The 14969-nt window shown below is 45.8% G+C and overlaps 1 protein-coding gene across 6 annotated transcripts in view; it reads right to left on the bottom strand.

Annotated features, from left to right (window-relative positions):
• Window positions 1-14969, bottom strand: part of MSRA (methionine sulfoxide reductase A) — a 442168-nt gene that overhangs the window by 414333 nt on the left and 12866 nt on the right. For all 6 annotated transcript variants that reach the window (XM_075598684.1, XM_075598689.1, XM_075598690.1 and 3 more), the window contains exon 2: window positions 11028-11253. In XM_075598684.1, the coding sequence (XP_075454799.1) occupies window positions 11028-11175 (148 nt within the window). In that variant the 5' untranslated portion in view covers window positions 11176-11253. The remainder of the gene's footprint in view (window positions 1-11027; window positions 11254-14969) is intronic.

Here is a 14969-nt window from a genome sequence, read left to right as displayed (position 1 = left end):
ATACAAATGCACTATGTAATTTCATCCCTATAGACCAAAAGGGACTACATAGTATCTACACACACTTATAGTAATGCAACACCTTCTTACATTTCTACACCTACCCACACCACTATATACACGTCCACTCCACACACACCTTTTGTAATGCGCTGTATATTCTGTGGGTGCTTTCCAAATTTATATTTACATACATACACACACCACTTACATTCAGGGACCATAAAACGCATACTGCACAGGGGGGAGGGAAAAGCTTCAATCACAGATCACATTCCAGTATGCACTGTTTTAAAGTAAAAACCCTTTTTTGGCTTCATCCATTGTAACACCACCGGAAGAAAAGATCAGAGTATCTCGAAAGCTCGCACAAATAAAAGCATTTCGTTAGACACAGAACGGTATCATCTATTCGTTTTTGAATATATATAATATATATATATATATATATATATATATATATATATATATATATATATATACACACACACACACACAGTAGTGTGAAAAAGAAAGTACACCCTCTTTGAATTCTATGGTTTTACATATCAGGACATAATAATAATCATCTGTTGCTTAGCAGGTCTTAAAATTAGGTAAATACAACCTCAGATGAACAACAACACATGACATATTACACAGTGTCATGATTTATATAACAAAAATAAAGCCAAAATGGAGAAGCCATGTGTGAAAAACTAAGTATACCTTATGATTCAATAGCTTGTAGAACCACCTTTAGCAGCAATAACTTGAAGTAATCGTTTTCTGTATGACTTTATCAGTCTCTCACATCATTGTTGAGGAATTTTGTCCCACTCTTCTTTACAACGCTGCTTCAGTTCATTGAGGTTTGTGGGCATTTGTTTATGCACAGCTCTCTTAAGGTCCTGCCACAGCATTTCAATCGAGTTGAGGTCTGGACTTTGACTGCGCCATTGCAACACCTTGATTCTTTTTCAGCCATTCTGTTGTAGATTTGCTGGTGTGCTTGGGATCATTGTCCTGGTGCATGACCCAATTTCGGCGAAGCTTTAGCTGTCGGACAGATGGCCTCACATTTGACTCTAGAATACTTTGGCATACAGAGGAGCTCATGGTCGACTCAATGACTGCAAGGTTCCCAAGTCCTGTGGCTGCAAAACAAGCCGAAATCATAACCCCTCCTTGACAGTTGGTATGAGGTGTTTGTGCTGATATGCTGTTTGGTTTTCGCCAAACGTGGCGCTGTGCATTATGGCCAAACATCTCCACTTTGGTCTCGTCTGTCCAAAGGACATTGTTCCAGAAGTCTTGTGGTTTGTTCAGATGCAACTTTGCAAACCTAAGCCATGCTACCATGTTTAGAGAGAAGAGGATTTCTCCTGGCAACCCTTCCAAACAAACCATACTTGTTCAGTATTTTTCTAATTGTACTGTCATGAACTTTAACATTTAACATGCTAACTGAGGCCTGTAGATGCACGGTCTGACCTTGGGGTAAATTTGCTGGGATTGGCAACTGTCTTGAATGTTTTCCACTTTTGAATAATCTTTCTCACTGTAGAATGATGGACTTTAAATTGTTTGGAAATTGCCTTATAACCCTTCCCAGATTGATGGGCAGCAACAATTGCTTCTCTAAGATCATTGCTGATGTATTTCCTCCTTGGCATTGTGTTAACACACACCTGAATGCTCCAGGCCAGCAAACTACTAAAACTTCGGCTTTTAAAGAGGTGGTCACACTTGCTGATAATCAATTAATCAAGGGCATTTGATTAGCAGAACCTGTCTGCTACTTAAAATCTTAATTCCAATGGAAGCAGTAAGGGTGTACTTAGTTTTTCACACATGGCTTCTCCATTTTGGCTTTTTTTTTTGATAAATAAATCATGACACGGTGTAATATGTCATGTGTTGTTGTTCATCTGAGGTTGTATTTACCTAATTTGAAGACCTGCTAATGAACAGATGATTGTTATTATGTCCTAATATGTAAAACCATAGAATTCAAAGAGGGTGTACTTTCTTTTTCACACCACTGTATAAATACATACATACACACAATGGCGAATCACCACCATTTTGGTTCTCCCTCTAAACTTCTCAATGTACATATAAACTAGAGATTAGATTGCTATTATATGACCTATTTATTTACCACTGGTGCAATATTGGTAGTTACCAAGCAGTTCGGGGGAATTCAACTAGTGAAGAATCCAATACTGTAGTTAGTAGCAGAACACAGCCAGCTGACAACCAAACTTGGGGAAAAAATCAGAAAAATCCAGGGCAACTCAGAATGAACATAAGTTTATTGCAAATAGAAAAATATGGCCCAGATGAACGCACCTACGCTAAAGGGGGGTCTCTAGCCTAGTGCAGGGGCCACCGACACCCTCCACACACACCCTACCCTTCTGATGTCCCTGCTCCGACTGGCGTGGTCTGCAGCGTGCCAAATGTATCAATCCTGACCGCAGGGGAATGCTGCAGCCAGATTGGCTGTTTCGCGCCATGTGATCTAGCAGCCCCAGTGGCTGCTGAGTGTTGTAGCCTCCACGAAGCCCATGGGTGTAATGGCCACCTCTGTGTACCAAGATGACCACCGTAACAGAGAATCTGCAATGCGCATGCACGACTGTACTGCGCATGCGTGACCACACCCAAGATGGCGGTGCCCTGCAAAGGGAGCCACCAGGAGTCTCCAACGATGCAGTCGCCACTCCCACCTCCCTGCACTACCCTCCGCAGCTACGGCAGAGGTAAAGGGACGAACGGGGGACCAGGGCTACATTTATTAAATACGGAAGGAGCATTTGAGCGATTTCTAGATTATGCAGGGATGCCAGAATATCTGTTCAGAGTTTCGGCAGACTGTACTAAAATAGGGGGGCTCAACTTCAGTCCTCAAGCCCCCCCCCCCCCAACAGTTCAGGTTTTCAATTATATCCCAGCTTCAGCACAGTGATATGAGCCTCTGATTGAGCCACCTGTGCTGAAGCAGGGACTGATTGAGCCACCTGTGCTGAAGATGGGATATCCAGAAAACATGACCTGCTGGGGGGAGGGGTTTTCGAGGACTAGAAGTGAGCACCCCCTTACTAAAAGACACTTTCAAACAGTTTAGATCTTGCGCCTATCACAACCAGTCAAACCTGTAGAGATCCGCATATTTGAAGTGGCGCCACACCAGAACACAGTAATAATCTGAATATTTCTCAAAGTTCTCTACCAAAATGAATGCTAGATTCTATATCATTAGTAAATTGTTACCCCCTTTAATAGCCAGCCCTCCAGCAGAATGTTTGTCATGTGTTATGTCAAATCAATAGGCAGTGATATGTATCCGTTTCATTAACCTCCAGCCGTGCTGACATTCTGCCCTTACCCAGACGGCAATTCTGCTAACAGACTCTGCCGTCTGCATGATAGCGAAGCCTAATCACGACAGCACATATTACTTCGTTTTAATGGGGTCGGGGAGAAGGGATTGTTTTTGTCTAATCACTTAAGAATAGAAAATGAGGGTGGCTTGCTCTTGTAAGGCAGAAAAAGAAAGTTGTTGCAGAATAGTGTTTTCGTGGCAACACTGGGAAGATAGAGGAGTGAGTCGTGCAGTCATAATAAGCACACAAAGTGATTTTCTTAAATACAAATCATTGTAAGCGTACAATTATTTTGCGGTTGACTGGCATGTACAGCTAATTATATCGTTTAAGAATACATTATAAGAAAGAAAATCGGAACCACAGTGTTGAGCAAGGAAGCATCTGCGCCAGTTCAAGTTATGCACTGTATGGTCCACCGTAATCAAATGTTGTAATGTTGCAGTCACGCCTGTTCCCACAGTAGGACTGCTTATTGCTAAAAAAACACCACTATATAACCGCAGATACTATGATGGACTACCAAGTAGTAATATTATTGTAAAGAGAGCCCTGACATGAACATAAGGGAAGAATGGCCTGACCACAGCACCAAGTTGACTCCCAGCCCTTCTGACTGTAAGGGTGCTATGGACCCCCCTCCCCTTTTTCCATTTGTTGGAGTTTAGGATCCCTGGGTCTGTTGGGTGGTTCCTTTCCTCTAGCCCACTATGAGGGGCTAAATGGATTAACTGTATGTGGGGAGGAGGTGGGTAATGATGGAGGGAAGGAGAGAGGGCTTGGGAGGTCATAAAGATGGAGGAAATGGCTGGGAAGAGATGTCTGTGGCTGCGGTTTGCCTATCGGAAATATGTCAGGGCCTCAAGGAACTGAGGAAGAACTCCTGCTGAGGTTTAATGAGCTGTCTAGAAGGTGAGGGACAGCAGCAGAGAGTCCCAAGACAAAGGAGCAGGAGTCAGCAGTGAGGCCTGGGGGTAAGAGGAGGCCCTTATCCAGGCCCTCTAAAGGTACCTCACATGCAGCTTAGGAGTGGAGCAGACAGATGACAGGCCCTTAGTTGGGAGAGCTGCTGTAGCTAGGGGAGCACCGAGATCCTTTTAGGCAGTGGGGGCAGATCAAGGCAAGGAGAAGGGAGTTAGGAGACAGCGGGAAGCCCACTGAGGTGTCAGGGGGCTAGAGAGCAGGACCCCTGGGGAGATGGGTTCCAGAGAAGAGCGTATGGCAGCGGAAGGAGCAGCTTTTGACGCTGTTGGGACTGGAGGCTCGGGGGCGGGCGTCCCTTCGATGGAGCAGCGTGGAGAAGTTGTAGCAGGGTAGTTGTAGCCATGGTTGGCTGGGCGGCTGGCGGCAGGTACGTTGAGGGAAGGGGAACAGGTGTCTAATGGGGAATGATTTTGAAAGGATCCCTGGGTGGCGGGCCTTCTCAGCAAGGGAATAGCAGGGCGGATGTGGTGCCGCTGGTTAGCCCAGGGGGAATAGGGATCCTCTCGGTGTGGGGTGGGGGGGTGTCAGCAGTATGGGAAGGGCCTGCAGTTTTACCTGGGGCGGTTGCCCCCCACTGTGACGGAGGGAACTGAATGCTCCCATAGCTGCAGGGTCTAGGGCAGGGGCCAGTCTTCGCTCGGCAGGTAAAGAAAGCGGTAAGCCGGCGGGTGCTAGATTTAGAGAGGCCTAGAGTTGAGCCCCCTTTCCTTACTGTATTAGCCTCCAACTTCCCCCGAGCCGTGCACCCGCCACATACAGGCCACCCCCCCTCCCCACACCTCTAGACCTTTTATCATCCAAGCCATACATAGTAAAGTTCCTTAGTCTTTTGTGATAAGTCCAATGATGTTGACCAGGGCATCTTCTGACACCACGACGTCACGTTGCCATGATAATGCGATGTCATGTGATGCTGTGGCGTCATTTGACCCAGAAAGGGGGGGGGGGGCGCTCACCTGATATAGACCATGCATCATTTTGTATTCCATCTTCTTGTACGCTTATCTTTATATAGCGCTTCAGAGCAGTAATACACGTGACATAATAATGGGAATAAGCGCCTGAGACATAAAAGTAACATTCGGCAATAGGAGTCCCTGCCCCGAAGAGCTTACAATCTAAGTGTTCTTATCTTCATAGCTACAGTTAAAAGGGGTATATGTTTCTATGAAAAAGTGGAATCATTCGGATGGAAACAAATGCCCCACATGTCAGAGGGAAAAAGGCAAAAAAAAATAAAATATTACATGCAATGAAACTTTTTTAACGGAGACATACTGTAGTGCATTTTGTTTTAGCCTAGCATAGCACCTATTTTGCCTTGATACATTTGCCCCTAAACAAACTGTTTTGTAATGTTACTATGCACAAATGGCTAAATATATAATAGAAGGTGTAGCCTGGCTCACGGCTTTGTCTTTATTATAACTAAAATTAAAGCAACAAAACATGCACAATCTTCTATGTTTTTTTTTAATAAATCAATTCTGTAGTATTAGATAACTTACTGTATTTTTTTTTATTATTATTCAACTCTTAATGCCATTTTCAATTAGTTTTAAAGCATCCTTTGATTTCAATATCAGGTTTTGGCACTTCCCAAGCAGTGCAAGATCTTTGCAACACTTTCCTGTTTTAGGATAATTTGTTGCCAATGTTCCCAGCAGTTTGAGCTCCAAACTGTAATAGATAATTACTTTAGTAATAGAAGGATACATTGTAGCTGCTGACAGAAGGATTGATTGAAACAGAAAGGCAGCCATTTAGTGAACCCTGGAAAGCAGGATTTTTGCAGATCGATCACGGAGAACGAATCCATCAGCTGCTAAAGTAATTCGTTTTCAATCAAGGTAATCAAAGGCTGCATATATTAGATCATGGGCTACTAGGGGGCTAATATATGGTAAACTGTTACTACCATAGGTAGTCGGACTAACCAAAGCCATTTTTTTAAAAAACATGCTTCAAGTATCATAATCACTTCATCTGGTCGCAAGGAATTAAGTAGCAGAAAACAGCGATGATAAAAAGTTGAATGGGCATATGATTACAAAGGGACAGGTAATAAGAGCTTACCCGTGAAACCGAAGCTAAATCCTTTCATAAGACAGCAAATGATACAAGGGTCAGATTTACTTAACAATGCTAAGCCACAAGAGTCCCTTTTAATGCGGTCTTAGCAAATATTACACAAAATCAGCATAGTAATACTTGTGATGTTTTAGAACCAATGAAATATTCGCTTGTCATAGAAATTGAGCAGCGCGAACCTAGCACTGGGCTAAATGAATACATCTTGGTGCCCGTATCAGCCGAGAGTGGCGGCTATTATTTCAGCGGGACTGAAGGAAGGAGGTGGAGCTGGAGGGAGTCTGGCTGCCCCCTCCTGTTGGTCCTTACCAGTCCTCCTTTCTAAGGACATTATGCATTAAAGTTCGATGCAGCCAGTCAGAGTGGCCACATGGGACCTGGCTGGTTAAAGGCCTAAATGTGAAGAGGGAACACCTTACCGAGTCCCACATACAGCAGGTGGGAAGCGGGTGGAGGTCCTGCACGCGTCACCAAAGCTGGAGCTTGAACCATAGTTTGCATCAGAACAAGGCCCCCAATACATAAAACTACAGCCTTGTTGAATGTTAAAGTCAATCTCTCCTCGTGCAAAGTGTCCTATGGAATTTGATGGCATCTGTATTGAGACCTAATAGCTGGTGAAGAATTCAATATTTAATGAAATGCGCCAAAGAAAATATAACGTATTCCCCCTGGAAAAATCTAATCCTTTCATGAGTTGAAATGATCGTAACGAAGCCGAGATGTTGTGTCCTATTACTAACAGGCATACATTGGTTAGTTAGGGGTTAATGTCAAACACTGGAGAAACAGAAGGGGAGAAACTATTGTTTCCTTTTAAATAAAATGTATTCTCCTCCAGTCCCATCACCCTCCAACCGCCACTAATATGCAGTTCAAAACCTACAATCATTTCGTATTCAAGACAATTCCAGTTGTGCAAAAACTTTCTCCTCCTTCAGCAATGTGGTTACCCAGCAACCTCTAATCTGTTGTCAGGGAAGAGACTGCTGGATGGCTACCTCGCTTATCAGACCCACTGCAGTCCTGTGGGAGGGCCAGGCGGTGCAGTGTTAGTGCATGCCGGTGCACACATCGGAGTGTGAGATGAATTCTAAACCCAAGATCTCCCGGGACTTAAATGAGTTTTGTGCCTAGCTTACACACGGATGCCATTGCTCCTTCGGCTTGAAGAGTAATACAGAAGTGTAGCCTTCCAGCGCTCTGCCGCATAGCTTGACACCTACGTTGTTGGCCTATAAATTGTTTGCTGTTGACCTACTTATTTTAACAAAGAGGGCCTGCAAGCTGTGACCATGTGTCCATCCTTCAAATGTGGAGCCGTACATGTAAAAAAAAAAAAGCTTTGGTATACGTATTACATTATTGTTTTTTATTATTATTATTATTATTTATTTTGCAGGTAAAGAGGCTGCACCAGCTGATCAACGGTTAATGATTTAAATCATTATCTTACTTTGTTAAAGCAAGAGGGACAGAGACAAGATGAGGCTTACTAAATGACAGTGATTGTAGAAGGATTTTGACTCTAGATATGGTTTATGGACACCTAGCATTTGTAAAACAAACTGATCTAGGGCGTACCAAACAATTGCATTTTCTTCATGAATTTGATTTTACATTCTCTGAGACAGGGGGGCTCAACTCCAGTCCTCAAGACCGCCCCCCTCCCCCCCGCCCCCCCACCTCAGCTAAGGTTTTCAGAATATCCCAGCTTCAGCCAAGGTGGCTACACCAGTGCTGAAGCAGGGACTGATTGAGCCACCTACGCTGAAGCAGGGACTGATTGAGCCACCTGTGTTGAAGCAAAAACCTGACCTATTGTGGGGGCTTGAGGACTGGAGTTTAGCACCCCTGCTCCGAGGCACTGTCTCAGCTCACATGGCTGTACTGTAATACGACATTAATAAACTCTAGGAAAAGGCAGAGATGAAGGGCCCGCACTAGCCTGTCACAACAACAGCTGCACGTTAACCGTAAATCTATTCAAAGAAAATGAGCGGCGTGTGTGTGTTGCAATTGATACCTTGATTCCAAATGAAAGTGTTCAGGCAGAGATAATCTTTTTGACATTTGTGATACACTTGTCACCCCTGCTGACCGGGACAGCCCTAAAGTCCTTTCAGGGAATCTCGAGGGCGGATAGCCAGGAATATAAATATGTAAAAGTGGTTTTGCTTGAGCGGTATGCCCCAACCTCAGAGGCTTACCGGGGGATGTTCCGGTCCAGAGAGAAGACCGCCTGGGACACCCACATGGAAGTTGCATCCCGGCTAACCCAGAATGGTACGCGGTGGATCGAGGGGTGCAAGGTCACTACATTCCGAGACTTTTGGACCTCGTCTTCCGGGAGCAATTCCTGCAGAAATGTCTGCCTGAAGTAAGGGAGTGGGTGATTGACCACAAGCCCAAGATCTTCACAGAGGCTGCCAGGATGGCAGACGAGTTTGTGACAACTCACCACAATACGCAAAGCGGGCACCCACTCCTGCCGGGGTCGCCCCGACCCGGGTGCTCAAGGCGGCTGAAGCTGCTCATCTCACCCCGACCAGGAGGACCAAGACTCCTGCCGGGCGGAGTTTAGCAAAGCCCACAGAATTTGTACATGAGAGGCGGTGCTATCAGTGTATCGGACCGGGCATCTGGAGCCAGATTGCCCCGATCTGCACCGTACCAGCAACCCCAATCCGGGGCAACGTACCCAAGCAGCAAAAGCAGTCGCCTACGTGGGACTGGCACCAACAGGGGAGCAGCAAGCTGCCGTCCACCAGGTTCAGCTGAGGACCCAGGTGGCGGTCCCTACACCATCTCCAGCCAGCACAGCGGAGGATTCGAGCGGAAATCCAATTGCAGCTGTCGGGCTGCAGGTGAACGATGTCCGGAGGAAGCATTTTAATCCACTGACAATCGGAGATCACCAGGCAGCCGGCCTGATCGACTCCGGTGCCACCATCACTCTGGTGTGACCTGATATGGTCAGCCCAGAGGACCTGCTCCCGGGAACAGGGATGCAGGTCACCATGCCAGACGGGGGACCTTGGTCAATCCAGCTTGCCCGAGTGTTTATCGACTGGGGTGCCGGTCGAGGAGTGAGGGTTGTAGGTGTCCTGCAAGGCTTAGATACTGAGATCTAGCTCGGTAATGGCCTGGGGCACGTTATCTGCTCTTTTGCAGAAGAAGATGCTTCTGTGGCTGTGGTCACACAGAGCCAAAGTCTGGCACTTGCCCAGGCAGGGGAGCCTTTGGTACCCCTGCCCACTAAGGAGATCACCGTCCTCCTGCATTTGGGACCAACGAATCCTGAGGTCCCACGGAGACCAGGCAGGTAAGCCAGACCAAGTCTGCATTGTGTTCTGACCTCCCTTCCAACGTACCTGTTTCCCCATCCCCTGACTTAGTGACTGAGGATGAGTGGCCAGAGCTAGGTGCACGGTTCAGAGAAGCAGTGCGATCCGATCTCAGCTTAGAAGCCATGAGATTTCGGGCGTACGAGTCTGCCTCTGAGAGTCGGTCGGCTCGGTATCTCTGGCACCGTGGGCTCCTGTACAGAGAGCATAAATTAAATTTTATTCCACTACCTTGTTTTGCGTAGTGAATGATCCCAGTTAAAAGGTGTTAAAAGACCTGGTCTCCGGTGACAAGTGATACTTAGGAACAAGAGTCCCTGCCCCGAAGAGCTTACAATCTAAGTGGTAAGTAGGAATAACGTACAGAGACAGTGGAAAGGTGTTCTGGTAAGTGCGTCCGCAAGGGGCCAAGGTCGATGTATGAGGTGTAAAGTATCAGCCACAGAGCTACTCCTATGCTTCAATAAGAAGGTGTGTTTTAAGATGGGTCTTAAAGGTGGATAGAGAGGGTGCTAGTTGGATATTGAGGGGAAGGGCATTCCAGAGGTGTGAGGCAGTCAGTGAGAAAGGTTTAAGGAGGGGGAGGGCTTTAAACATAAAACACAATAAGACACAATGCAATTAGTAAGATGCTGGTTGATCAAAATAGATACAGTATGTCAGAACTACAGATGGCAACCATCCAAATGCATCCCTTTTACCTGTATTTTAATCTAAGGTTACACAGCGGTCATGCATAACTTCATTTTTGATTTACACACACATTTATTTATTTCCCTTTGCAACAATTCTAGTTTCTCTATGTATATTTGCAATGATGTTATTAATACTTTTGATACATGCCAAAATAAAATTAGCTTAGAAATTGACATGACACTGCAACACTAACTAACACCTACTAACTTCAAAAGTAGAATGTTCTATGTCGCTATTAAATAGCACCTTTTTTCTAGCTTTGCATATGTCGAGTACATATAGTATACACCTGTACGTGTGAAAGCAGTTCAGTTTCTACAACTGTGAATTACGCCTACACTACTTTTTTAAATCTAGAATCACAAGGTGGCAGAATATACACACAGAAAATTAGGTGCAAATGTACAACTGCCTGTGAAACTATCAAAGCTTTTTACAGTCACCACTATAACGTACATCATAACTCCATAATCAAACGCAATTCTGACAGCCTCGTCATTTGCATAATATAAAAAAATTGGGATTACTGGTGACCTACCTGAAACACGCATTGCCTCAGATCTACCCGCCAGAGCAGCTTCTTTGCTGGGCAGTTGGGTTTTAGAGCTCATATCTCCCATGTGTGTGCTACCCAACAGATAGAATAAAAATCTCCGGGAGTTGGCGAGACGAGACGTGGCCACCATAAGCCTTTAAGGAAAGTGAGGCAGATCACAAGTTCCAGGAGTCCTGTCGGAATTAGATCCTCAGTCGCTGACGGGGTCCTATACAGAAAGAAGACATAAATCACACTGCTCGCTAATGCATACAATAGTGCAGACGGTAATAACACAAGATGGGAGTAACCGTGTGACAATGTGAGGGGGATTCACCAACACCTTCATACAGAGAACAAGAGGATCTAGCCTACAAGTGTTAGGGGAAACGGGCAGGTTCACGTCTACTCCTCAGGAAGATTAAGAAAAGAATGCCTACGATCCAATTGGAAAATTAATGGAGGCTTGTCTAATCCTCTATAGACTCATTTGATGAGGGACCCCTACCTTCCCAGAGGAAGTTAAAGTGGAACTTGAATACGCTTGGAAAAGGTGGCAGCCTGATCTACTCTCTCTGGGAAAGTTTAAGGGGAGTCACTAACACCCTCCACTTGGGAATCATGAAGAAACTCACATACAGTAATGTCATCATGGAGAGTAAGGGGGTTCCTCAACACACGCACCCTTGGAATGGGAAAAGAGTTCTTCAGCAGCTCCTAGAGGCATAAGACTTGGTGGTACATCCCCGTCTTTCCCAGGGGCTGAATGTTTCTCGCTCACCATGCCTGAGGTAGAGAGAGCTCTCACTCATCACTATACTGTATAACATTTTCCATGTTGGCCAAAGCAGAGGTTATATACAGCATGTAAAAATGAAGTACAGTAGTGGACAGCAAACAGCCACAAATTTTAGGCTCAGGTGTTTTCCAACTGCCACTCACAAGCAGTGAGAGTGATAAACGCCTCTAATAAATGCATTGTTAAGGAACTTCAAGCTATTTTGCCTCTATGTCACCCTCCTATGTAAAGCAGCGCACATTGCACATCCTGTATTTTAAAAAGAAATGTAAAAATGTTGCATGCAGGGCACCATTGTATAAAACAGCAATCCCAATACACCCCCCTCCCCCCGTCCCCCCTCTGTTCCAGACATAGCGGTGAAGTTACCAAGTTTAAATCTTCCTTCCTATTGGACAGCCATTTAAATCCCATTAAACCAGGAAGTAGTTACAGGTAAGGTTAGTGGTATTATCCCGGGATCCATGGGATCCCCAGAGCTGTTATTAGCCTGGCACAGCTCCAGAGTACCTCCTGGTTCCAATACTGTAAAGAGAAAATAGGGGGCGTGGGAGTTTAGTTAGGCCGAGTCCATAGGACAGGCCGCGCTGAGCCGTGCGGACACTCAGCGCTGAGCACCTGCATCCTCAATGAGGATGCCTTGAGAGGGGGCTCACGCGAGCGTCCGCAGGCGTGCTGAGGCTTTGGAATTTTCAGCCGACAGCCAAGCTGTTTTTCAGCGCGCTGTCGGCTGAAAACATCCAATCAGCCTGAAGCAGCGTCAACGTCACGGCGCCGTGACGTTGACGTCAGTGCGTCGCGGGCGATTGGCCCAGCGACGTCACTGCCCCGCCTCCAACCACCTCCCCCCGGCTCCCTTCACGCACGCTGGCTCGCCTGCAAGTCCACGGAATCGCGCAGATTTCAGCAGGCGAGCCTCAGCGTCAGCGCGGCTCGGAACTCCTCACCCCTCTATGGCCCCGGCCTTAGGGGGGGATTGCAGTATTGCACATAGCAACTATCTTCTCTAACTCTGAGGAGGCGTAAACCTCCCTGGCCAACAGATCTGAGCTGAATATATAAAAATATTTGCATATACAGGCATACCCCGCATTAACGTACGCAATGGGACCGGAGCATGTATGTAAAGCGAAAATGTACTTAAAGTGAAGCACTACCTTTTCCCCACTTATCGATGCATGTGCTGTACTGCAATCGTTATATACGTGCATAACCAATGTAAATAACGCATTTGTAACAGGCTCTATAGTCTCCCTGCTTGCGCACAGCTTCGGTACAGGTAGGGAGCCGGTATTGCTGTTCAGGACGTGATGACAGGCGCATGCGCGAGCTGCAGTTTGCCTATTGGGCAATATGTACTTACTCGCGAGTGTACTTAAAGTGAGTGTACTTAAAGCGGGGTATGCCTGTAGATATATACATATATATATATATATATACATACATACATACATACATACATATATACATACACACACACACACACACACACACACACACACACACACACACACACACACACACAGTCTATTGCTAGCAGCAGTCACATGGTTGGTATATACAGTACTTGTCGGAGTGCTCTTGTAAGGTTGCTACAAAGATAGTAGTCTGATGGCACTCACTGGATCTTAGGAAAGTGTACATTTATTAAATAAAGCACATCAACGTTTCGATCCTCAACGGGACCTTTGTCAATATAATACAATCACACAAATACTGATTTTTATACCCCTGGTCTGACCTAACTGAAACTCTTCCCGGTTAATGTAGCAACCAGATTACATGTATTTTATTGCGGCCACTAGAACTTACATAATCTAGTGTTATGTGCCAATATGTTGTAAAAAAACAGCGTGTTTAATGTTGAACATGTATGAGTGTTAAAACTCACTCATTAACCCATACATATAAATCTTCAAGTGGAAAAAAGAAGAAATAACAGTGCGCAACTAATTAAAACGTGACGTGATAAAGTGATAATAAAGTGAATTAAATAACTTAACCTAGAATTGAGCGTCTGCAGCTGCGATGAAGGGGGGGCTCAGGGACCCCCTGGAGCTAACAGATAAATACAAAAAAGACACAGCGCACAACGCTCATAGTGCATTAAAAATATTATTCACATAAACAATAAATGGGTGAGTAATGTGCGTACATCAAATGCAGTAATAACAAGCAGTTTCGGGATATGTTACCCAACGCCTCCGGAGACCGGATCAGGTGTCCTAGCAGGGGTGAAAATGCTGTCCTCGGTGGTGCAGGGTCCTATTGGGGTAGATGCACAACCTCTGCTGCTTCTTGCTCCCCAGAGCACGAGTGGACCGGGAGCTGCTGATCCCTGCAGTGCTTCAGCAAGGCAGATCTGGGCATCAGCTGGGCGCTAGCACTCTCCTCCGTGTGGAGCGCTTCCTGGTTGGTGACGTCACCACGGGGATTCGGCGCCGTTCGAACACGATCAAATCGCGCAGTAGGGTGCTAATAAATAGCTAGAGCACTTGTCAAATTGTCCTACGCGTTTCGAAACGAAAAGTTTCTTCATCAGGGACTGAAATCAAGTGGATTCGGGTAGAATCTAGAATCTAAATACCCCGCGATCGTGCCTCATTAGTTTAGCTAAACCAATGAGGCACGATCGCGGGGTATTTAGATTCTACCCGAATCCACTTGATTTCAGTCCCTGATGAAGAAACTTTTCGTTTCGAAACGCGTAGGACAATTTGACAAGTGCTCTAGCTATTTATTAGCACCCTACTGCGCGATTTGATCGTGTTCGAACGGCGCCGAATCCCCGTGGTGACGTCACCAACCAGGAAGCGCTCCACACGGAGGAGAGTGCTAGCGCCCAGCTGATGCCCAGATCTGCCTTGCTGAAGCACTGCAGGGATCAGCAGCTCCCGGTCCACTCGTGCTCTGGGGAGCAAGAAGCAGCAGAGGTTGTGCATCTACCCCAATAGGACCCTGCACCACCGAGGACAGCATTTTCACCCCTGCTAGGACACCTGATCCGGTCTCCGGAGACGTTGGGTAACATATCCCGAAACTGCTTGTTATTACTGCATTTGATGTACGCACATTACTCACCCATTTATTGTTTATGTGAATAATATTTTTAATGCACTATGAGCGTTGTGCGCTGTGTCTTTTTT

Source organism: Ascaphus truei, chromosome 4 (genome assembly GCF_040206685.1).
Source record: "Ascaphus truei isolate aAscTru1 chromosome 4, aAscTru1.hap1, whole genome shotgun sequence".
Lineage (NCBI taxonomy): Eukaryota > Metazoa > Chordata > Amphibia > Anura > Ascaphidae > Ascaphus > Ascaphus truei.
This window is presented reverse-complemented; position numbering and strand designations above follow the sequence as displayed.